Source organism: Lepidochelys kempii, chromosome 4, assembly GCF_965140285.1.
Source record: "Lepidochelys kempii isolate rLepKem1 chromosome 4, rLepKem1.hap1, whole genome shotgun sequence".
Taxonomy (NCBI): Eukaryota; Metazoa; Chordata; order Testudines; family Cheloniidae; genus Lepidochelys; species Lepidochelys kempii.
In genome coordinates this window covers 116,355,310-116,381,640 of record NC_136383.1, presented here as the reverse complement: position 1 = coordinate 116,381,640, position 26,331 = coordinate 116,355,310, and the positions used below count along the sequence as shown (strand labels likewise).

Sequence of the window (26,331 nt, the reverse complement as noted above, 5' to 3'; positions counted from 1 at the left end):
AAATGGAGTGTGATGTTGTCAGCAGGTCACTCAAAATGCCCTAGAAGAAAAAGCTTTAACACACACATGCATGCACACACTCTGAACTAAGTGGGCCTAGTAATTTGCAGCTAAATACTACCATTTTGCTCCAAAACAAAACTATTGGTATTTCTGGTTTTAGGTGGCTACTCAACATGGTCTCCAAACCGCATATGTAAGACTTCTGATAAATAATACCAACACACCATCTGCATCCAATGTCACAGATCTCATTCTGCTGGACAATATTACTGGCCTCCATGTTCAAGGAACCAGTGGTAATAAGACTACAGATGGGTTCCAGATATATAAGAGAGGATTCCTGAAAGGTAACGAATTATGCAGTGGCTCTGCTTTTCAATATGTGAAGACGATTTTTGTGACAAGAAAATTTCAAATTAGGATATTTAATTGTTTATTCTGGTGATTTAGGTTAAAACAAAAGCACTTTTTAACAGTTAATATATCTTAATTCCAGATATCTTAATTACTCTACAGTTGTAATATTCTTTTAACTCAGAGGTGTGCGTCAGGCCAAATTTGTCTCCAAGCTTGGAGCTGTCTCTAATGTCAGTGGATGCAGAATTGGACCCTTCAGTTGTGTAACACTTAGCCCCTTCAAAACCTGACACAAGTAAAGAACGTTTCTGTATTACTTTAATTCCAGTGGAAAGATTTTTTTTTTTTTAAACAAAATCCTGGATGATCAATATCAAAGCAAATCTGATCTGGATAATTTCTTTATCCAAGCTGAGAGTCATGCAGATGGTAACCAAATAACTTACTGAGTAAAAAGTTAAATTTTATGTTTAAAAATTCTCTCTTAAAATAATCTAAGACTCTGATCCTGCCATTGGGTTTGCCTGGGCATGAGTAAAAAGAAAAGGAGTACTTGTGGCACCTTAGAGACTAACCAATTTATTTGAGCATAAGCTTTTGTGAGCTACAGCTCACTTCATCGGATCCATACTGTGGATCAATTTATTTGAGCATAAGCTTTCGTGAGCTACAGCTCACTTCATTGGATGCATACCGTGAATCCACAGTATGCATCCGATGAAGTGAGCTGTAGCTCACGAAAGCTTATGCTCAAATAAATTGGTTAGTCTCTAAGGTGCCACAAGTACTCCTTTTCTTTTTGCGAATACAAACTAACACGGCTGTTACTCTGAAACTTGGGCATGAGTGTTCACCTGCTTGAAAATGACTGTAGAATTTGGACCTAAAGCATTGTCTGAAATATAGATAAGGGAGATTTTTGAAATATATAGGGTTCAACCCACAAACAAGAGAAAGTCTTTATAACCATAAATGAAAGCAAAATACAAGCCCTCTCTAGACTTGGTTTCAACCCCCTACCTAAAAACTGGGTGTGGAGCCCTGCCCTCCTGCAGGAAATCTCCCCTTGCTGATTCCCAGTAGCTGTTCTTATATCCCTTATTTCCATGTGTGAGGGGAAAGGAAGGAAGCCATGATTAACTTCTTGCTTCCTGGGGTCATGCTATTGGCCCTGCACCCTCTTGAAGTACATCTTCAGAGCTGTTAAACTATGATTACTTTTTTAAAGTAAATAAGCAATGGCATGATAGCTAAAAACTGAATACTTTCCAAACTTGGAAGTAAAATTAGTCCATGTGGGACTTCAGCATGGTAGGGAGTTAATAACTACATCCCATTTCTGATAATGGAGGCCTGGTTGGTGGCACAGATCATGGGGTATTGGAACTGTTGGCAGTGAGTTACTGGCTTTCAACCCAGAGATTCTTTAGAAAGAATTACCCCCCTGAGAAAAGAAACTTGACTTACATTACTGAATTGGCAACCAAAGCTGGAACAATTGTCACATCTGGCACAGCTTTTATTAAAGCTGGAACTGAATTTTGTTTTCCATGCCAATGGAAGGTGTTTCCATCATTATGAAGAAATCTAAACTAGGATGACATAACAAGAACAAAGCTTATTTGGTTGTAACTCTCATTCATTGATATGTCAGCCCCCAGCTCAGCCTTAAACTGATCTCCAGGCACAAAGATAGTGCCATGACTTACATATGTGTCTGCAGATAGTATGTGTTATACATAGTTACTTCATTGCTTGGAGGTGTTCTAAGTTAAAATTCCATTTCCACTTCAGTGAAGTCAGTGACAAAACCTTTTGGCTTTAGTACACTGCAGATGTATGCGGTGCAGAGAAGATTCGCCTTCCTCTGAAGCATCAGAGATTGGCCACAGCTGGAGACTGGACCCCAAACAGGGTGGACCAGTGCTGTGAGGTGGTACAGAGAATGCTCTTTCTTAGATGCCCGGTTCGTGTGTCTTGCCCATATAATCAGGGACAAACTGATTACCAGATTTGGGGTCGGGAAGTAATTTTCCCCCAGGTAATATTGGCAAGGTTCTTGGTGGGGGTGGGGGTTCGTGTTCCACTGCAGGATGGGGTGCTGGTCACCTGCTAGGATTGACTAGGCATATCTTGCCTAATCAATTCTTTGCCATGTAGGGGCCTCGGGCATTGGTAACACCATCGTCCCTCTTGTTCTCTGCTCGTAGTACACAACAGTTCAGTTTCCTGAGGACTCAAATGCTTTGGTCTAACTAGACTGATTGGGCTTAAAATAAGGGTATCTGTGTGAAGGTTAATGTCCTGTATTTATATAGGAGGTCAGACTAGATGATCTGATGGTGCTTTCTGGCCTTAAACTCCATGAAAGTATAAAACAGGAGCAAGATCAACCCCAGAATCAACTACAAGCCTGTACAGGAGACCACTCTTACTAGTTAATTCTCATTTCAAGAGGCCATCGCAAAGTATTTCCCCCAAGTTATGAGTTCAGTTCTTCTTCACTTTTATTAAGACCATCTCTATGAAGCAAATGTTTATTGGTGTCTTGAATGCTCACTTAATATAGATTTCATTGCAGTTATGTCACAAAACGTACTGGGCCAGATTTGCTATTGTAAGTACAAAGCAGGGGGTGAACTGTGCATGTGAACACCCTGTAACCGCAGGGACAGCTAAACATGTGTTGGTGGCGGGTGTGTGGGGGCTTGGAGGGAGGAGGGGTTTATCTTATTGGAAAATGGAGGCTGTGGTACTGCTGCTGGCCTTCCCCACAGATTCCACCTAGGGAAGGGCGCTCCGAGGTCCATCCAAGTCTCCATTGGAGCCTCACCAGTAGAGGCTTCCTGGAAGAGAGAATGAACTTTCTCCTATCCCCTTCTGCCCTGCTTTTGCCCATGTTGCACACTGTGTTCGGTGGCCCTGCCCCTCATGCCTCTGGTGAAGTGAGGATTGCAAGTGGCTTATGCTGCTGCATCCATGTTTTAAGGGGTCTTTCTGCTGATGCAGACTCTCAGCTTGGATTCTACAAGTGGAACCTAAAATGGTATTGCCATCTGTTATTTATGTTAAGCCTGAGTTTCAGAGGTGCCGAACACCTGCAGCTTCCATTGTCTTCAAGTGGGTGGTCAGCACTTCAGAAAATCAAGCCCATTATTTTCCTATAAAACTCCAAGGATGTGTAACTCTACTGGATTCTATTCAAGCCTTTTGTATTTACCGTTTTAATAAAGAAAATAAAGACATGACTCTGTAATACACTCATCTACATTTAGTTAACACACTGATTTTTCTCTTATAACAGTTGGAGAATACTACTCAATCCACTACATTGCATTTCTTGATGCAAAAGAAACCTGGGATGGCAGAGTCTTGACACTGCCTGTTAAACTGACCTTCAACAGTTCATCACTGGTATTTCATTTTCCATTTTATTTTATCCTTTACAATTTATGTACACACAGTATGGGAATACTGGAACCTGCTCTTGGCTGCCTAAATGATGAGGTCAGCACATAGTGATACAAGATTTTAGACACTATTCTCTGAGTGACTGTGATGAATCCGTAAATACATGAGTACTATACAATAATGATGGGAGTGACTTATAGCACTGGGCCTCTCAAGTTCAATAGATGAAAGAAGCTAGAGCTGTATTATTTGTGTATTAGCCTATAATTTTCTCCCTACATTTGGGATCTCTCTCCATTTTATCTGTGCATTCGGAAAATAGCAAAGTTTCATCCATTTGTTTTATGTGTTTGTTATAATTTAACCTGAATGTGTGAATGTTCACACTTGAACTCCTTGTAGTCTCCTAGGAGTTGGAAGTTGTGCCATATGCTGGTGGAAATGTAATTTCATTTGACTTTGTAATATGGTCTCAGGTTTACCCTGTGGCTTTGCTTTCCTAATTGTTGGCATTCTTAGCCCTGGTCTACTCTAGGACTTTAGGTCGAATTTAGCAGCATTAAATCGATGTAAACCTGCACCCGTCCATACGATGAAGCCCTTTATTTCGACTTAAAGGGCTCTTACAATCGATTTCCTTACTCCACCCCTGACAAGTGGATTAGCGCTTAAATCAGCCTTGCCGGCTCGAATTTGGGGTACTGTGGACACAATTCGACGGTATTGGCCTCCGGGAGCTATCCCAGAGTGCTCCATTGTGACCGCTCTGGACAGCACTCAACTCAGATGCACTGGCCAGGTAGACAGGAAAAGAACCGTGAACTTTTGAATCTTATTTCCTGTTTGGCCAGCGTGGCAAGCTGCAGGTGACCATGCAGAGCTCATCAGCAGAGGTGACCATGATGGAGTCCCAGAATCGCAAAAGAGCTCCAGCATGGACCGAACGGGAGGTACGGGATCTGATCGCTGTTTGGGGAGAGGAATCCATGCTATCAGAACTCCGTTCCAGTTTTCAAAATGCCGAAACCTTTGTCAAAATCTCCCAGGGCATGAAGGACAGAGGCCATAACAGGGACCCGAAGCAGTGCTGCGTGAAACTGAAGGAGCTGAGGCAAGCCTACCAGAAAACCAGAGAGGCGAACGGCCGCTCCGGGTCAGAGCCCCAAACATGCCGCTTCTATGATGAGCTACATGCCATTTTAGGGGGTCCAGCCACCACTACCCCAGCCATGTTGTTTGACTCCTTCAATGGAGATGGAGGCAATACGGAAGCAGGTTTTGGGGACGAAGAAGATAGCTCACAGCAAGCAAGTGGAGAAACCGGTTTTCCCGACAGCCAGGAACTGTTTCTCACCCTGGACCTGGAGCCAGTACTCCCCGAACCCACCCAAGGCTGCCTCCTGGACCCAGCAGGCGGAGAAGGGACCTCTGGTGAGTGTACCTTTTAAAATACTATACATGGTTTAAAAGCAAGCATGTGAAAGGATTACTTTGCCCTGGCATTCGCGGCTCTCCAGGATGTACTCCCAAAGCCTTTGCAAAAGGTTTCTGGGGAGGGCAGCCTTATTGCGTCCTTCATGGTAGGACACTTTACCACTCCAGGCCAGTAACACGTACTCGGGAATCATTGTACAACAAAGCATTGCAGTGTATGTTTGCTGGTGTTCAAACAACATCGGTTCTTTATCTCTCTGTGTTATCCTCAGGAGAGTGAGATATAATTCATGGTCACCTGGTTGAAATAGAGTGCTTTTCTTCAGGGGACACTCAGAGGAGCCCATTCCTGCTGGGGTGTTTGCCTGTGGCTAAACAGAAATGTTCCCCGCTGTTAGCCACAGGGAGGGGGGAAGATTGAGGGGATAGCCACGCGGTGGGGGGAGGCAAAATGCGACCTTGTAACGAAAGCACATGTGCTATGTATGTCATGTTAACAGCAAGGTTTACCCTGAAAGAGTGTAGCCACTGTTTTATAAAATGTGTCTTTTTAAATACCGCTGTCCCTTTTTTTTTCTCCACCAGCTGCATGTGTTTCAATGATCACAGGATCTTCTCCTTCCCAGAGGCTAGTGAAGCTTAGAAAGAAAAAAAAACGCACTCGAGATTAAATGTTCTCTGAGCTCATGCTGTCTTCCCACACTGACAGAGCACAGACAAATGCATGGAGGCAAATAATGTCAGAGTGCAGGAAAGCACAAAATGACCGGGAGGAGAGGTGGCGGGCTGAAGAGAGTAAGTGGCGGGCTGAAGAGAGGGCTGAAGCTCAAATGTGGCTGCAGCATGATGAGAGGAGGCAGGATTCAATGCTGAGGCTGCTGGAGGACCAAACCAGTATGCTCCAGTGTATGGTTGAGCTGCAGCAAAGGCAGCTGGAGCACAGACTGTCACTATAGCCCCTGTGTAACCAACCGCCCTCCTCCCCAAGTTCCATAGCCTCCACACCCAGACGCCAAAGAACGCGGTGGGGGGGCCACCGGCCAACCAGCCACTCCGCCACAGAGGATTGCCCCAAAAAAAGAAGGCTGGCATTCAATAAATTTTAAAGTTGTAAACTTTTAAAGTGCTGTGTGGCATTTTCCTTCCCTCCTCCACCACCCCTTCTGGGCTACCTTGGTAGTCATTCCCCTATTTGTGTGATGAATGAATAAAGAATGCATGATTGTGAAGCAACAATGACTTTATTGCCTCTGCAAGCGGTGATTGAAGGGAGGAGGGGAGGGTGGTTAGCTTACAGAGAAGTAGAGTGAACCAAGGGGCGGGGGGTTTCATCAAGGAGAAACAAACAGAACTTTCACACCGTAGCCTGGCCAGTCATGAAACTGGTTTTCAAAGCTTCTCTGATGCGTACCGCGCCCTCCTGTGCTCTTCTAACCGCCCTGGTGTCTGGCTGCGCGTAACCAGCAGCCAGGCGATTTGCCTCAACCTCCCACCCCGCCATAAACGTCTCCCCCTTACTCTCACAGATATTGTGGAGCACACAGCAAGCAGTAATAACAGTGGGAATATTGGTTTCGCTGAGGTCTAAGCGAGTCAGTAAACTGCGCCAGCGCGCCTTTAAACGTCCAAATGCACATTTTACCACCATTCTGCACTTGCTCAGCCTGTAGTTGAACAGCTCCTGACTACTGTCCAGGCTGCCTGTGTACGGCTTCATGAGCCATGGCATTAAGGGGTAGGCTGGGTCCCCAAGGATACATATAGGCATTTCAACATCCCCAACAGTTATTTTCTGGTCTGGGAATAAAGTCCCTTCCTGCAGCTTTTGAAACAGACCAGAGTTCCTGAAGATGCGAGCGTCATGTACCTTTCCCGGCCATCCCACGTTGATGTTGGTGAAACGTCCCTTGTGATCCACCAGAGCTTGCAGCACTATTGAAAAGTACCCCTTGCAGTTTATGTACTCGGTGGCTTGGTGCTCCGGTGCCAAGATAGGGATATGGGTTCCGTCTATGGCCCCACCACAGTTAGGGAATCCCATTGCAGCAAAGCCATCCACTCTGACCTGCACATTTCCCAGGGTCACTACCCTTGATATCAGCAGATCTTTGATTGCGTGGGCTACTTGCATCACAGCAGCCCCCACAGTAGATTTGCCCACTCCAAATTGATTCCCAACTGACCGGTAGCTGTCTGGCGTTGCAAGCTTCCACAGGGCTATCGCCACTCGCTTCTCAACTGTGAGGGCTGCTCTCATCTTGGTATTCTTGCGCCTCAGGGCAGGGGAAAGCAAGTCACAAAGTTCCATGAAAGTGCCCTTACGCATGCGAAAGTTTCGCAGCCACTGGGAATCGTCCCAGACCCGCAACACTATGCGGTCTCACCAGTCTGTGCTTGTTTCCCAAGCCCAGAATCGGTGTTCCACAGCATGAACCTGCCCCATTAGCACCATGATGCATGCATTGGCAGGGCCCATGCTTTCAGAGAAATCTGTGTCCATGTCCTGATCACTCACGTGACCGCGCTGACATCGCCTCCTCGCCCGGTATCGCTTTGCCAGGTTCTGGTGCTGCATATACTGCTGGATAATGCATGTGGTGTTTAATGTGCTCCTAATTGCCAAAGTGAGCTGAGCGGCCTCCATGCTTGCCTTGGTATGGTGTCCGCACAGAAAAAAGGCGCAGAATGATTGTCTGCCGTTGCTCTGACGGAGGGAGGGGCGACTGACGACACGGCTTACAGGATTGGCTTCAGGGAGCTAAAATCAACGAAGGGGGTGGCTTTACATCAAGGAGTATTTCAGGCAGACTTCACGGAGGGTTCCAATAAGAAATGGTGCACCTAAGTTATTGTTCTTATTGGAACAAGGAGGTTAGCCTGGCCTCTGATTGATACATGGCTAGATTTACCTCGCTGCACCTTCTCTGTGAGTGACTGCAGTGTGACCTAGAGGAATGAGTCCCGTAGACAGGGGAGGAGGCAAATGAGTACAAAACAAATCTGGTCTATTTCTTGTTTTGATCCACTCCATCTATCTTTTACATCTTTGGCTGGCAGCAGACGGTGCAGAAGGACTGCTTGCCATCCACATCTCATGGCTGCTCAGCAGAAGATGGTGCAGTAGGACTGCTAGCCATCCTCATCTCTTGCCTGCCCGGCAGAAGATGATGCAATAGGACTGCTAGCAATCCGTATCGCCTGCCTGCTCACCATAAGACGGTTCAATAGGACTGACTGCAGGACTAAAGAGAATGACCTGGTCAAGTCACTCCAAATTTAGTCCCTGCGCCCATGTCTGCCCAGGCGCTCCCAGCCGACGTGGCCGGGAGCACCTCGGACACGACGAGAACGGCTACCAGTCATACTGCACCGTCTGCTGCCAGAAGGCAATGGGTTGCTGCTACTGTGTAGCAATGCCGTACCGCGTCTTCCAGCACCCAGGAGACATAGGGTGACGGTTACCTGAGTGGGCTCCATGCTTGCCGTGGTATGGCATCTGCACAGGTAACTCAGGAAAAAAGGCGCGAAACGATTGTCTGCCCTTGCTTTCACGGAGGGAGGGAGGGAAGGGGGGCCTGACGATATGTACCCAGAACCACCCGCAACAATGTTTTAGCCCCATCAGACATTGGGATCTCAACCCAGAATTCCAATGGGCAGCGGAGACTGGGAACTGTGGGATAGCTATCCACAGTGCAACGCTCTGGAAGTCGACTCTAGCCTCGGTACTGTGGAAGCACTTCGCCGAGTTAATGCACTTAATGCACTTAGAGCATTTTCTATGGGGACACACACACTCGAATATATAAAACCGATTTCTAAAAAACCGACTTCTATAAATTCGACCTTATTCCATAGTGTAGACATACCCTTAATGTACTTGTTTGTTTGTGGCACTTCTTTTACCATGTCTTTGTATATATGTAAACAAATACATATTAAAATCCCTTTTATGTAAAGACTGATAGAGCATCTTAGTAAGAATGATTTATGACAATTCTTTAAATGGCTCTTTTCATTCAGCATTTAATGACTAATTGGAACAGACATAGTTAAAAAGAAGTCAACCATTAATTGATGGGGGGCTAGGAAACAACTTCCTCTATGTACAGGTTTTTGCAATATTTCCTTTTATGGGGGTTTTGCACCTCTTCCAAAATATTTGGTACTGCCCACTGTCAGAGACTAAATGGACCACTAAACTGATTTGATAGTGCAATTTTTTTATGATCTGAAGCTGAGTTGTCTGTGAGCGTTTTCCTAAGGGCTAAGGCCATGCATGAAAGGAGTGAGGTATTATGACGCATTATATCACAGCATCCAGAAAATCACTGATTCACAAAACCTGAGTTGGATGCCCAGACTCCTAATACAATGAATAGGGAGACACAAATGCCTTAGACAGTGATCCACAAACACCAGTATGCTAGGCAGGGAGCCACCTAAGCTAGGCAATGGGAGATGCTGACCAGGTGTTTGTGCACTAAGATTCACCCCTCTCACAGAGTTAGGCACCTAAATCTGGGCTGCAGGGAGGTGCCTATCTCTACCAGCAATTCTCAGCTGTGAACCGTTTCCTGTATTTAGGTACCTACGCTGTTTTAGCAAGAAGCTGGAGGTGGGGGTTGGGGAGGGAGGACCTCCTGCATAACTTTTAGCCCAGTGGTTAGCATTCTCACCTGAGATATGGGAGACCCCCAGTTCAAGGCTCCTTCTCCATCTGAGGGAGAGAAGGGATTTGAACAGGATTTTGCCACCTCTCAGATGAGTTATGAGGGAGGGCTGCCTCTTCCCCGACCCAAACCCACTCCACTGTTTTTTTGTGAACTCATCTGAGGGACCTGATCTGGTAGGTGTGCTTAGACAGTGCTTACTGGATTGGGTCCCACACACAACATAGGTGGCCAAATGCCTATCATCTCCTGGTTTGTAAATTGCTCTGGGGCTTAGGTGGGAGATGGGCCTCTGGATGCCTAGTGGGAGGCCTTTGAACACCTAGAGGGAGGCAGCAGTCTTTACGCTCAGAGGCAGGAACATAGGTGCCTCGGGAACTTTTACTGAAAAAACATTAGATGACAAGTAAGTTCAGGCGCCTACAGGGTTCAGAGGGAATTTCTTGCATTGCTGTGGTCGCAAAACTGGGAGTTAGGTACCTAACTCCTTTTGTGCATCCAGGCCTAACTGTATTTCCTGTTGTCTTGGTTTAGAAGTTGCTTGGGATTGAGTTTTCTGAGAAGTTTGAAGACTAAGGGCCATATCACATGGGCATAGACAAGTGGGGCTTTGAGGTCTTTTTTGTCCTCCTCCTCCCCTTCCCCCCTCACCCCCAAATTAGGGATTCCATTAATAAATAAAGGAAATACTGAGTTTGGAACAAAAGATCATTTTTCTCACTTCATTAAAAGTGGATTAATTTAGTCATGGTATAAAACTATTAAATCATAGTATTAAAGCCATATTTAACAATTATATTTAACAACTATATACAACTATATTTAACAGCTGTTGTTTTATTATTTAACTCTGGCCCTCCCCAAATAAAAAAAGCTGTCTGTCCTTTTATCAAATCCCCTTTACTGCCTCTAGCCCACTGGAAAAGGACTGGAGGCCCAGGAAACTCCCCATGGTTTATCTCCCATTGCCAACTATTCCTCTTTTAAGGGGGAAAGGAGTTTGCTAAAGGGGGAGGGGACTCACTAAGGAAGTAGATTGAACGGTGTCCAAAATCAGGGGATTCACAAGAGAAGCAGCTCCAACTATGCAGTAAGTCTATCCCTCTGATTCTGCCTGGTTTTGTGGCATCATGGTCCCTTTGAGGTCTTTCATGGTATTAATAAGACAAGTGGTTCTCAACCAAGGGTCTGGGGCCCCCTTGGGGGCCACAAGCAGGTTTCCGAGGGTCTGCCAAGCAGGGCCAGCATCAGACTCGCTGTGAAGAAAGCCAAAGCCCCACCACATGGGGCTGAAGCCCAGGGCCTAGAGCCCCGCCACCCGGGCTGAAGCCGAAGCCTGAGCAATGTAGCTTCACGGGGGCCCCTGTGGCATGGGGCCCCAGGCAATTGCCCTACTTGCCACCTCCTAACGCAGGTCCAGGTTGTAAAAGATGTGACGAAGGAAAGATGGCCCAAAGCTAACACAATTCAAGACAAAGAAGGGAACAGTCTTACTGAAGAAAGGTAGACAAACTACTGCTCTGATCTATACAAACACCAGACAAATGGAGATCTTAGACAGCCCAGATTCAACAGAGAAGGAGAACTTTCCAATTCCACATGAAGAAGTGGAGACAGCTGTGAAATCACTCAAGAACAGAAAGGCTATAGGTATTGACAACATCCCAGCCAAATTGATGAAATTCAGAGGAGAAATAGTAATAGATGTACTCACCAAGATCTGCAACAAGATCTGGCAGACCAGTGAGTGGCCCTCCATGTGGACATAATCCCTAATCATCACACTGCCAAAGAAAGGCAACCTGCAATTGTGTCAGAATGACTGGATCTTAAGCTTAATTAGCCATCCCAGCAAAGCGATGTTGAAAGTCATATTGAACAGATTGAAGCCACAAGCAGAGAATATCATTGCTGAGGAACAGGCTGCCTTTCGTGCTGGAAGAAGTACCACAGAACAGGTTTTCAACCTTCGTGTTCTATGTGAGAAGTACTTATAACACCAGCAGGACATCTACCACGTCTTTGTTGACTTCAAGAAGTCGTTTGGCAGAGTATGGCATGAAGCTCTCTGGGCAGCCACGAAGAATTACAATGTTGGTCATAAGCTTATTCTTACCATTATACAACTGTATGCCAAGGCTGGCAGTGCAGTTCTCATCAATGGCACAGTAGGAGAGTGGTTTAGCATACACTGTAGGAGTACGGCAAGGCTGCCTTCTTTCGCCCACACTGTTCAACATCTGCTTGGAGCGCATAATGACTGATGCGCTAGAAGATCACATATGCACAATCAGCATTGAGTGGTGACCAATCTCAAATCTTCGGTTCACTGATGACACTTATGGCCTGCCAGGTAGTGAAGATGAACTTGCCAACCTTGTGAAATGATTGACTGAAACCTCCCTAAAATATGGCATGGAAATCAGTGCAGAGAAAACCAAGCTGATCACAAGCAAACATGATGGGATCAGCTCATCTATCACTGTCAGTGGAGAAGAGCTGGAGACAGTGGAACAGTTCAAGTATTTGGGGGCAGTCATCGCTGATGAAGGATCCAAGGCAGAAATTCAGGCAAGAACTGCGCAAACAGCAGCAGCAGTGGCAAAGCCAAAGCCAATTTGGGGGAATAAGAACATCTCTCTGGAATCCAAACTGAAACTGCTGCATGCATTGGTCATCTCCATTTTTCTGTATGTGTGCGAGACATGGACCCTTACAGCAGAACTTTAATGGAAAATACAGGTAGTAGAGATGAGATGCTGCCGTAAAATCCTGGGCATCTCCTACTTTGACCACATCACTAATGAAGAGGTCCGCAACATCATCACCCAATGCGCTGGGTCATATGAGGACCTCCTGACGACCATGAAGAAGTGCAGGCTGAAGTTACAGCCATGTAACAAGATCATCTGGCCGATCCAAGATCATCCTCCAAGGGACAGTACAGGGAAAGAGAAGAAGAGGTAGACAGAAGAAGAGATGGACTGACAACGTAAAAGAGTGGACAGGAATGGACTTTGGAGACTCAAGCACTGACACACAATTGTCAGGGGTGGAGACAATTGGTTGATTGCTCATCGATAATGGTGACTCAACGACCAATGCAGTTATGGGAGTGATGATGATGAATGCAGGTCCTGGCTTTTTTATGCATGAAATTGGTTATTGTAGCACAGGTGGGCCATTGAGCTTTTATAGTATGTTGGGGGGGGACCTCAGAAAGAAAAAGGTTGAGAACCCCTGAATTAGGCTAGTTGAAAGAAAAGGAGTCCAAGGGGACTGGCAGTTCAAGCTATTTCAATGCAGAGAAAAGAGAAGAAGAGCCACAGGAGGCCAGTGTGGCTGCACAAAGAGCTTTTTAGCTATCTAAAAAACAAAAGGGATACATACAGGAAATGGAGGGAGGGGCATGTCACCAAGGAAGCATACATGGGAATAGCGCAAGCATGTAGGGACAAAATCTGGAAAGCTAAGGCAAAGAATGAGTTACAGCTGGCAAGAAATGTTAGAGACAACAAGAAGGGGTTCTTCAAATATGTCAGACAAAAAAGAAAGATCAGGGATGGTGTAGGTCAATGGAGAAGGGGAGCTGGTAATGGAAGATGATAAGAAGGCAGAGCTTCACAATGCCAACTTTTCTTCAGTCTTCTCACAAAAAATAATATGTGACCAGACAACTAACTAACAAAGTTACCCTGGACAATAAAGGGGAAGGAATGCAGATTGAGATAAGTAAAGAACTCATCAGAGGTCTTCTGACCAATTTGAATGAATTCAGGTCAGTGGGGCCGAATGCTATTCACCCTAGGGTGCTGAAGGAATTAGCTGAAAAAATCTCAGTGCCTCTGGCAGTAACACTGACAAACTCATGGATGACAGGAGAGGTCCTGGAAGACTGGAGAAGGGCTAACATAGTGACCATCTTTAAAAAGGGGGGAAAGGAAGGGCCGGGAAACTATAGACCAGTCGGCCTGACCTCGATACCAGGAAAGCTACTAGAGCAATGTATAAAACATTCAATTTGCAAATACCTAGAGGATGAAGGGGTGATCACTAGCATCCAGCATGGATTTACTAAGAACAAATCATGCCAAACCAACTTGATTTTGAATGGGTTCAAACTATAGCATAGCAGATTTAGATTAAAGCTCAGGAAAAATTTCCTCACTGTAAGAAAAAGTAGGACAATGGAACAAACTGTCTCAGATGGTTTATACGCAGCAAATCCTGCGTCTTGGCAGGGGGTTAGACTAGATGATCCTTGTGGTCCCTTCTAGCCCTATGATTCTACTGTGGTTCCTTTAGGAGCCATGCTGCCTTTGGATTCACCTTCACTCCTCCAGGCAGAAGTTAATGCTATGAGGAGCACCATTAACTTCTGTGGGGCCAGACAGTTAGGAGGGGAATATGCCCCATAGAACAGCTGCTTCCCTGCCTGTTAGCAGTAGATAAGTATGTTGCATTTTTCTATTAGACTTTTGTAGTTATAAGTGGTGATAATAATTAATAAAAACGTTTGCCTCTGAATTGTGTGTGAAGGAAGCTTCTGTACAGTAATTGAACAGTATGCCAATTTTATAAATTAAGCTAAGTTTGTTTTATAATATTGTGATACTTTTCTATATCTTTTCCAGAACAAAATACAGCATAGTTTGACTGCATCATTCACCATAACAGGAGAGGAAAAGACTAAGGTAACACTGAATCATAGATAATTGACTATATGTGGTACTTCTAAGGATTCCTCTGCTTACCTCTTTTGGGTAGTAAAAAAGTGCTTTCTGGGTGCCAAATTGTGACTCTCTTACTTATAAATTAGTCCCATTGAAGTCAGTTACAGGAATTTAAATTAAGGAACTACTTGTGTGAATAAGGCAATCACAATTTGGCCTTTGCTTTGTTTGGCCAATGCTTATGACTGTGAATTGCAAATGAGGTTTTTCCTTCTGTTACCCAAACAGAGCAGGCAGAAGAGAGGCTTATATTTAAGCACCAGAATTCTTAATGTAGAAGCTCTGTGGCTTTATGCTATATTCAGATCCAGTTTTCCAAATGGAAGGCTGTGCAACCCCAGAGAATGGCAACGAGCATGCTAACTTGCTGCTGGGCATATCCAGCATGAATTGGGTTTTTTGTTTCCAGTGCTCATTCCAGAAGGGTGCAAGTTGTCGTACAGCTACTAAGGAGTGGCACTACACACTATGCTGATTCTAATACCCGTGCTGGGGGACTGGATGGGGAAAAATTCAGCAGAAAAGGAATAGTTTAATTTCCATCCTGCTCTTTGATCAGTCATGCCTCCAATATGTATTTCTGTTCTTTTACTAGTGACGTATGTGGCTGCTAATGGTCCAAATAAGCCTGCAGAATAACATTGATTTTAGCAAGCAGTGCTGTTTGTCTCTCATTTTTCCATTAGAGAACGTCTCGCTGCATCTATCGCTTACCTTGCTAGAGTAATTTCTTCACCTAAACTCATTCTCTGTCTCCCCCATCTCCTCCCCCTTTTGTTACCCATGCAGGCTGTTTCATTGTAGGGAATCTTTATTAAGTAGTGGTGGCCAGAGTGGTGGGAACACTGATCACTTGCACTCAGGCAGTGGAAAATAGTTTATTTCACCGCAAAGCTATGTTGCCATGGCTGTGTCATTTAAAGTCTAAAGGTCATATAGATAGGACAATTGCCGAACAAGTGGAAATGGAGAGGAAATATTGCAGACGCGTACTGCATAAAAGCAGCAGCATTTGTGCAGTGTCTGAGTAAACAGGAATTGGCATTCCACTGTGAAGGTGAAGTTATGGAATCTTCAAGGAAAGAGAACAGTGAGAATTAAAGGGCTACTGTACGAGTTTGATATTTTCTTTTCTGTTGTATGATTTGTATGGGGAAGAGAATTACTAGCAAATACTCCACCGTCTCGGATTTCTCAAAGCCAAAGGGATAACAATATGTCCAGGTTACTTTCAAAATTGAAATCGTTTCTTCTGCCACCAGTAAATGTTGGCTGACCTTTGACCTTTGAGCTGATTTCATATTTTTACAAAGTAAAGAAAAGTTCCAGGGCAGATAAAATATTTTATAGATTCGGGGTGAAAAGCACCTAAGTGCCATTTTCAAAAGGGACTGAGGAGCCTAAGGACTTGTCGAAACAGGGACACTCAGGAAGGTTAATACAAATTAACTAAAGGTGTGAATTTAAGGTGGGTTAGTTAAACGGTATTAAACCCCTGTATGTATGCTCTTACTCAGAATTAAAGTGGCCTTAATTCAGTTTAGTTTAATTCTCAAAGTTTACAGGACTACATAATGCAAACGAGGTACCATTTAGTTCACTCCCACAGGGTCTACGCAGGGCAGTTATAGCACAGTGCAGCACACTAGTGTGTGCTCCAGTTCACACCTGATTGGTCCAAACTGCGGGGCCATGTAGACAAACCCTTACGCTCCTAAGTGCCTAAGTTTCTTTTGAAATTTCTGAACACTCAAAAGTTCCAGAATTAGGGTTCTCTGAATGTTGCTTTAAAAAGGAGGTTAGAACAAAATATTGAATAGCTGCTCCTTAAGTGAGGATCATCTCCCCCTACTCACTGAATGAGGCTGGGATCGGGATCCTGTGGGGAAAATAATATGTAACCATATAATTAAGCACTGTATAAATAATGCATAGAGACAAGGGGACCAAATTAAGGTTGCACAGTCAACCTTAATTCTGGCATTTCCTAGCTTTTGAGTGCTTGACTTTGCAACTTAAATAATGTTCTTTTAATGTAATTTGTTGTATGTAATATAATTTCGGCTGCTTTCAAGGTGATCAGTGTTTTGTCCTATTGAAAAAATAAGTTAATAAGATGGTTTCCTTTTGCTCTCCTTTTCCCATCTATTTTATTCCTACCCTAATGCTCATTGATAGAGCAGAAATAGAAAGAGTCAGGAGATGGACCACAAAAATGATTTAGAGGCTTAGAAAGACTGCTGTTTATGGAGAAAGTGTGCATATTGGAACTGTTTTAGTTTAGAGATGGGACAGCTAAATGGTGCATGAGAGAGGTAACCAGAATAATGATTGGTATATTGGAAGAGGTAAGGTGGGTAAGGCAGTATCTCTTACTGGACCAACTTCTGTTGGTGGAAGAGACAAGCTTTCAAGCTCCACAGACCTCTTCTTCAGGTCATGGAAGTAAATCAGGAACTCTTATTTGCCATTTTTTTCATAATACAAGAAGAAGGGATATTCAGTTAAATTGAAAGACAAAAAATTTAAAATTTATAATGTATAATTTATAAAGTATTTTTCCCATAGTGCATTATTAAGGTGGGGGACTTAGTGCCACTGAATAAGAGCTTAGAATTTTTTGAAAAAATAGGCATTTAAATGGATAACAACAGTATTCACAGTTACTTTAGAGAGAACTTTTAAAAATTTAGGTTCTAAGCTCTCTTGCTAAGGGGCATTAGTCATTCTTTAACTGACAGGGTTAAGAAAAACATTCTTTATGGGTAGCTTATAAGTTCGTCTGAAGCAGCTGCTACTAGCCATAGTGTGAGACAAGGTGCTGGGCTGCTGGTCTGATTTAGTATTGCAGTTCCCGCAGAATATTACTATAACTTCAAACTTCTGTACTACTATTTTCCAGTTCTGGCCTGATTCTTAGACCTCATTGAGATCTGCAAAACAGGCGATATTCGAACAAAACTGGTTCAACTATTTTTTTGGGCTACACGTGCACATTTGTCATTAGAACTTAAAGGGGAAAGTATGTGGTATATTCTGTTGTTTAAAAATATATTTATAGAGCTCAAAAAGGCTGAATGGATTTTGTTTTCCACACACAATATTTCCTTCTGGGCTGAGACCAAGCAGGAAACATTTCAGAAAAAATCGGATTTGCATGAGAAAACTATGAGTAATGGAAAAAAGGAGAGGTGGGTTGTAGTTCATCCTTAACAACAGCTGTCACTAATGCTCCCGGTCTAGTTACTTATATGCAAGACTGCCCAAATCTAAGTGCATGCAATCCATGTGAAGGCAATGGTTTTATATATTTGGGCGGTAATTTGACTTTTAGCACAGAGTGCTAAATAATTAATTCTGTATTTATGATAGCGCCATGTTTTAAGTTAGTCCCAAAGAGCTGTCAACCCTCAAATGGTCTGATTACTTACATGGTTGAAAGAAAAGGAGTACTTGTGGCACCTTAGAGACTAACAAATGTATTTGAGCATAAGCTTTCGTAAGCTAATGTATCCGATGAAGTGAGCTTCACGAAAGCTTATGCTCAAATAAATTTGTTAGTCTCTAAGGTGCCGCAAGTACTCCTTTTCTTTCAACCATGTAAGTAATCAGACCATTTGAGGGTTGACAGCTCTTTGGGACTAACTTAAAACATGGCGCTATCATAAATACAGAATTAATTATTTAGCACTCTGTGCTAAAAGTCAAATTACTGCCCAAATATATTTGTTCGTCTCTAAGGTGCCACAAGTACTCCTTTTCTTTTTGCGGATACAGACTAACACAGCTGCTACTCTGAAACCTTACGTGGTTGACATGCCACTCTTTAAAGTTTTATAAACCTTGTATATTTTCTCTCTTGCTTCACTGGAGTAAAATGCTTGGTTGCCTAAAACAAGTTAGTTCCATGGCCTAGAAAAAAATGTGAGTGCTATTTGAGTGGCATGCAGATGCCTTGCAGCTCTGCTCATTAGGGTCTGTGAAAACTGCTTGCCTCTGTTTCTGGCTGAATGTTTTTAATGCTAAGTAAGAAGCTGTTTAGATAGCAAAAACTGCACGCAAAAAGTTCTCCTGTTATGTGCATCTCATGGTGGGCATAATAATAAATACTGTGCACACCTATGGCCTGACTTTCCATCATTGTCAGCACCTATAGCTTCCATTCAAGTCAATGGGAGTGCAGCATCTCTGAAAACCAGATCAATAATGACTTCTGGAAGTTCACACCATGAATGAGTAGCAGGAGTAAGAGAGAGGGCAAAAAATAAACCTTAGTTAAGCAGTTGTTTAACTGATTACCCATACCACCTTTCTTAGGGTTCTCTGAATTTCTATTGCTTAATGAAAAGGAGTACTAGTGGCACCTTAGAGACTAACCAATTTATTTGAGCATAAGCTTTTGTAAGTTACAGCTCACTTCATCAGATGCATTCAGTGGAAAATACAATGAGGAGATTTTCCACTGAATGCATCCGATGAAGTGAGCTGTAGCTCACGAAAGCTTATGCTCAGATAAATTGGTTAGTCTCTAAGGTGCCACTAGTACTCCTTTTCTTTTTACAAATACAGACTAACACAGCTGCTACTCTGAAACCTATTGCTTAATGGTGGATGGTGACTTTGTTTTAATGTTTTGACTAAGACCATGTCTACACTACAAATTTTGGTTACTGCTGCAGTTAGTATATCTCTTGTGCGCATGCATACTTGTCTCTGTGCGTCGGTGCTGTGGGTATTCACCAAGAGTTCTGATATTGATGCACAGTGCAGTGCACCATGGGTAGGTATCCCGGTGTGGAAGCTGCCACTGTCCAGCCCACTGTCTTTTGGGAAGCTTTGGCAATGCATGGTGGGGCCACAAGTTGAACAGAGGTGACAGGGTGCAAGGGGTCGACTTCCCAGCATGCAACTGTTTCCACCCCATAAAATATCATCTATATCCCATAATTTTTTCAAAACCACATGAATTCACATGGCCTGCCTCGCTACCTGCCATTTCTGGCAGAAACCTGGAGCCTGAACAGCTCTTCACTGTTGTCATAAGGGTTGCAAGCACAGGACATGCAAGCCTCCAGTTTTTGCAGAGCTGCAAGAATAACTGAATAATCAGGGCACATGATGATTTGTTGCAGAACAGATTTCTGTGGGACATAGCGAGAACCAGTTCAAGGTTGGTGGCAGTCATGGAACAACTGCAGACATTGCATCGCCGAGAAACAAGCCCTGGCCAATGGGATTGTATTGTAATGCAGGTTTGGGATGATGAACAGTGGCTTCAGAACTTTTGGATGCACAAGGCCACATTCCTGAATCTGCATGCTGAGCTTGCCCCAGCCCTCCAGTGCAGGGACACCAGAATGGGAACTGTACTGACAATGGAGAAGCAAGTAGAGATCACACTGTGGAAACTTGCAATGCTAGATTGCTACCTGTCAGTGGGAAATGCGGTTGGAGTTGGAAAATCCACTGTGAGAGCAATTGTCATGCAAGCATGCAGGGCCATTTATTGCCACCTGCTATGCAAGACAGATTCTTGGCAATGTGCTGGACGTAGTGGATGGATATGCAGCAATTGGGTTTCTGAACTGTGGTGGAACAACAGATGGCGCACACAGCTCTATTTTGGCAGTAGACCACCTTGCCACAGAGTACATCAACAGAGAGGCTACTTTTCTGTGGTTATGCAAGCACTGGTGGATCACTGGGGATGCTTCACCAAATTTAGTGTGGGTTGATCAGGGAAGGTGCATGACACTCGCACCTCTAAGAACAGAGGACTTTTCAGAAAGCTGCAAGCCGGGACTTTTTTTCCTGACTTCCAGAGTACCACTGGCAATGTTGAAATGACAGTAGTCATCCTGGGGGACCCAGCCTATCCCTTGCTCCTGTGTGTTGTGTAGCCATACGTTGGCCAACTTGATAGAAGCAAGGAAAGATTCAACTACCGGCTCAGCAAGTGCAGAATGACTGTGGAATGTCGTATTGGTCGATGGAAGGGATGCTGGCATTGTTTATTCACAAGATTGGATCTCAGAGAGAAAATTATCCCAGTGGTTATGGGTGCCTCCTGTGGCCTGCATAATAGGGGGGGAAAAGCAAAGAGAGAAAAATTGCTGCTGGAGTGGAGGGCAGAGAGAGATAGAGTAGCTCTGAGTTTGAACAGCGAGACACCAGGGCTATTAGAAGAGCTCAATGAAGTGCTCAGTGCAGAGCAATGTGGCTCACGGAGGCTTGGAAGGAGCTCTTTAACAGTGAGCTTCAGTAACACTTAGTGGTATACTGTGCTCTACCTTTCCCTGCAGTTTTGGCGCCTGTTAAGAATTGTATGGTGCTTGATGTACATCTATGAATATAACACTGTCAATGCAGTTATTAATTTTGTGGTGCTTACTGTACATTTATTATTATTACACTGTATATGTCATTGATCCTATGAGTCATGTCACACTGTACAGTAACAAGTAAGTGGAGGTTTTTGGGACTGCTAGGCACCCTGCAGCATTTGTTGTGAACTAATAAAGATGAATTATGTTCCAAATAATGGAATTTTATTCAGTAACAACATCATTTGAAAAGAAAAATCAGTGCAATATAAAAGAAAATACGTTTAAAACTCAATAAAGTAATAGAACTTTTCAAGAGGAAAGAACATTTATGACCATTTTAGCTACACATACAGCTAGCTTGGCTTTCACAATGTGAAGCTGTCATTGTCCTTAATGTCCCCCGGTGTGGAGTTGTGGGGGAAGAGCCTGTGGGCAGGGTCAGTGCGCGGAGGCTCCCTGGCCCCCTGCCTAGGAGCTGCTGCCAGAGGGATGTGCCGGTCGCTTTAAGGCGCTGCAACCTAAGTAATTAGAGGACTGGAGATAATTGACATATGATGAAATATTTTTGAAAAGATATAAGTATGTATAGGTTAGCTAAGTGACTATTCAAAGTGTGTGTGGAGTGGAGGAGATATAAGTCTGCAGCTCTGTGAAGGGCATAAGAGAGAGGAGTTGTTGGACATTATACAATAATGTTACAAATGAGTATGATACAAATATTTGATATTTCTGTGCTGAAAAAAGTAACTTTAATTAAACCCAGAAAAAGATTAGTGTGGGGTTTGGAGTAGGGATAATAACAGGAGGGGGATAAGAGTGGTATTAATATCAGCCTGTACTTTCTGAATGTACTTTTTAGGAGTAGAAGATAATACAAAGGGACATAACTGGTAGTAACTGGCTGAACTTCAGAAAGGAGGAAATTTAAGATGAGAAAAAACTTCTAGATATTAAGAAGTTAGTAATTTATTAGTGAAATGGGTAAATGACTGTTGGTACTTTTTTCATTTAGTAATTTCAGGCATTGATGGGCATATGAAAGGATTCAAGACATAGGAAAATTATTCATATAACTATTTAACTCATTTTGTACTAATTGATTTAAATACTCCAGGTGTTTCATTATTGTAGAATAAGCATGACTGAAAATAATACAGATTTTTGTCAATTAGATTAATTGTCAGTCAAGAGCTTTTCAAATACAATACTGTGAACTGAGCCTTGGGACCCACTTTCTAAATCTCATAAAGTAGCAAATTAATGGCCTGTGTTAATAGTTCAAGTATCTTCTAAATACAAAGAAGCTACTAAATCTGAACTTGGGTAGACTATTTTAGGTTTGGGAATGATTCTTTCTTTAGTGAACTGGACCATAGTCTAGAAATATATTAAATATATTAAACAGTCAAAATGTGAGTTAAGTTTGCAGGATTTTGGCCCAAACCTGAATATAAGGTACTAAATTCTGCTCTTTTAGACTGACATAAATCCATTTGAAAACAAGTGCCAGATTTGATAAATGCTTCACACAAACACAGTTGCCATTGACTTCATGGAGTGCTTTCACATTGAATGCACCATGCTTACCAGGCGGCATGTTAAGAAATAGAATGCACCATGCTTAGAGATCGCATGTAGTTATTTAAAAGTTGCGGACATGATAAAAGTGATTCCTCTGCAATGAAACATTATCACAATGGCTATATGTTACCTTTCATCCAAAGATCTCAGAGTTGAGTTGTATATTCCCATTCTCATGTGAGACATGCCCATTTTATAGAAACAAAGTGAATTTAAAAGAGGTTAACTAAACCCTAAACCGAAGGTTGTGATTGAAGGATATATTTGAAAAGGAAAGCAGTTTGGCTTGTGGCTCTTGACTCCTGGATTCCATTCCTGATTCTGGCACATGCAGTTAGCATAAGTGTGTGACCAAATTGAGTAGCTTTGTCGTTTATGAATAAAACACTCATCACAAACATATGCTGATTAAAACCTTTTTACCTTGCTGATTATTCTGTTTAGGAGCAAATTTTTTAAAAGTGGCCTTTAATTTCAGGTGCTCAGCTTCAGACTGGGTTTCAAAGTTGCTGAACATTCCCAGCTGCCATTAACTTCAACTGGAACTGTGAGTGCTTAGCACCTCTGAAAATTAGACAATAAGTATTTGGCCACTCAAAAGTTGCATTGCCTAATATTTAACTTGGAGAAATTCTATAGCTTGTGTTATGCAGTTGGTGAGTCTTGATAATCATAATGGTCCCTTCTGGCCTTAATATTTATGAAAAAATAAACTGTTTTTGAAAATCTTATTGTAATTATGTCTTACTACTTAGTAATTCCATATTCTTGTGAAGATTGTTAAAAGTAACTTACTGTATTGTTTACAGCTATAATCTGTATCTGATTTTTATGCATATGTATCTCTGGGAAGAAATGTGGTTTACAGATTACATTCTTTCAATTTCAGATTTTGTACAGCCATGGCATCCATGCTTCAGGATTCTTCGTTGCTTTTGTTATTTCTCTTGTATTAACATGCGTTGCATTTTTTGCTGTTTACAAAACTAGAAGATTAAAATGGAGTTTTCTCAATAAAAACCAGGTGAGTCATATTTTCTACAATAAAACTTTATTTCATCTTCTCATAAATGGTCTCTCAAAATGGTTTCCAGAGTTAAGAAATGCAGTGACTAGCCTGAAATTTTGAAAAGTTGGCAGTGGAAAGATAAATTTAAATATTGTTAGAATCTCAGCTGATGTAAATCTGTATAGCTCCATTGTGTTTGGCGTGGTCAACCTTAGAAGGGAACCTAGGACTGGCCATAATCATCTATCAAATTTTAAAGGTGTTAATTTATGTCTACAGTATGTGTTAAATTGTGTTGAAAAATATATGAATTATTAACACATTTTAAAACATGACCATTTTTCCTAATCTAGACATGCTGATAATAGATAAATAGCTGTTCTTTCCTTGCTTGCAGTGCGGATTTTGCTGGTGGCCTCAAAATTTAACAGTATACTGTAATCTATCAAATGAGTATGAGGGATAATTGATAATTTGATGGCAAGCTATGTAAATGTGTATGGGTTTGAGCAAATGTGAGTTTTATGCCTGGAAGGAGGGAGGTGGTATTAAAGCCAGCCCATACCTCCTTCATACTAACTGCAGGCGTGACTGTGTCTTATTTCCTAAACTGGAAGATTTAACATGATGTTTCTTTTTGGCTCACCTATTGACTTCTACAACTTAAAGCTTTCTCACTGTTTTTGCAAAATCTCCAGGGTGAATGGCTGAATGAAGGCTTTTAGAAAGGTTTGTGGTATATGTAAAGTAGGATTTTTGTTGTTGCGGGGGGAGTGTTTGTGTGTGTGTGTGGGGGGGGGAGGCTGGCTTGGAGGCTGTTTTATTCCTTCTGTCTGAATTAGGTTTAAATCCAGAAGAGCCCGTTAGCTGTAGTTCCCTGGGGCAAATATTGTACTACAGCAAATCTGGAGGACACCAGATAGGCACCACACTGGGACAAATATACTTCGGAGAATCCTTTGATGCTTTGGGTTTGGTTCAGGACACTAGAACTTGGAGAACAGATTTATTCAACCTAGGGGAAGCTGCTGTTGCCTAAGGGTCTTCCTTAGTTTTTGCTGGTGGGTATGGTGCTTGCTGCTATCTGCGATAAAATGGCTACTTTCATCACACGTTGTCTGAAGTATTCATTTTAGTCTGAGACTGACTGACTGAAGGGGATAGGGAGTTGCCCAACACTAAAGTCCAGTGGAGGCGGGTGACACAGGGAGGGCATACCTTAGATGGGACGCAGAAACACTGTATGGGAAAAGTACAGTAGTACTTCAGAGTTACGGACACCTCAGGAACGCAGTTTGGGCTTCAGATCCAGCAGCTGACACTCCAGGCCAGGATTCAGCAGCAGCTGAACAATCTAGTCAGCCCCAGCATGAGTTTGCAAGCTTGTCCCTGTGTGTGTGTGTTGTCCCCCTCCCCATGCTGCTCCTGGTCTGCTGTCTCAGGCTGCCTTGGGCTGGCAGCCCCAGTGTCTTGTTGTAAGTGGCTGCCCCACGAATGGGGGTTGGGTGGGGACAGGTAGCCCAGATGTGCCTACCTTTAAGATGCAATAGAGGCACAGTACAATACTTGCTTTGTTTTTTTAATCTCTGCTGCTGCCTGATTGGTTACTTCCGGTTTCACAGGCTGTCCGGTTGCCAGGTCAGTCTGTAATTCTGGTGTTCGTATCTTTGAGGTTCTACTGTAGGTGATTTGAGACTCCTGTTCTTTGGGACAGAAGTTCTGGGAAGTGTTCCAGTGCAGCATATCAAATTTCAAAGGCCCAGAGGGCCTAGCTGGCACCAGTTTATTTTGCTGAATTCCTGTATGTACTTTGATTTGTACAAATGTGCAATATTTATTTCCCTTGTCTTAGTGAAAATGACTGCGGGCCTTGCAACCTTGTTTTTTTAACCAACCATTCTTAAAGGCAAAATGTAAAGCAAAAAATAATTAATTTTAAAAAATCCTCTTTCTCCTTCTTTGTGATATACAAAGAATGTCTCAAACTCTTTTTAAGTTGCTTTGTTCTACTTTTCACCATTTACTGTAATTATTTAAATTAAAATATTAGGTTTTCATGACCCTCTCTTTGCTCAAGGATCTTGGCAGGATCTTTGAAGGACCTGGTTAGTGACGTTTCATAATGCTGGAATCTCTCCATCTGCCAAAAGAAGGGCTTGTCTACCCATCACGGCAATGCACATTGGAAGGGTGTGAATTCTGAAGCACACCAGTGTGCTGCGCACTAACTGGCCCATGTAGACCTTGCTGGGCCACACTAAAATGTCCCAATGCATGTTAACATAGTGCTGTTGAGGCCTACGTGGGCCAGTTAGTGCAAAACATGCAGTGTGCGTTAGAATTCACACCCCCTAGTGCACATTACTGCACACTGTAGGCAAGCCCTACAGTTTGTCTACACTTGCACTGTACCCTGGGTCCATGTACTGCTAGAACATGTACCCCATACCAATGCCAAGTGTCCTCATATGCTATGCTGGGCACAGGTATATGCTTATATCCACACTGCCCCTTTTTGGTATGCAGTCGTAGCACTGCCATTTCCAGGTAATATCCCAGAGTCCTGTGCGTCACAGGAGACACTCTGGGAATCACCTTGCTGCGTGTTCCTGGTCCTGTACGCCTCCTTCACATGTTTGTTGATGGCAGTTCCCGGTCATCTCTTCCTTCTGCCTAACTGTGTTGAAGAAATTAAGCAAGTCCATGATGATGTGGTTCTGCTCCTGTTCGCAGGACAGATGGTTATGTGGTGCAGTACCGGATTCTTAATGGAATGGGTTCAGAAAAATCGGAGATGACAAAGA

General features: G+C 43.1%; 1 protein-coding gene across 6 annotated transcripts in view; it reads left to right on the top strand.

Annotated features, from left to right (window-relative positions):
• EVC2 (EvC ciliary complex subunit 2) overlaps positions 1-26,331 on the top strand; it is a 165,676-nt gene that overhangs the window by 24,942 nt on the left and 114,403 nt on the right. For 3 of the 6 annotated variants that reach the window (XM_073342528.2, XM_073342529.2, XM_073342527.2), the window contains exons 5-9: positions 164-350; positions 3,665-3,774; positions 14,513-14,572; positions 22,997-23,065; positions 23,408-23,542. In XM_073342528.2, the coding sequence (XP_073198629.2) occupies positions 164-350; positions 3,665-3,774; positions 14,513-14,572; positions 22,997-23,065; positions 23,408-23,542 (561 nt within the window). The remainder of the gene's footprint in view (positions 1-163; positions 351-3,664; positions 3,775-14,512; positions 14,573-22,996; positions 23,066-23,407; positions 23,543-26,331) is intronic. The other 3 variants (XM_073342532.2, XM_073342533.2, XM_073342530.2) reach the window with 1 other exon arrangement.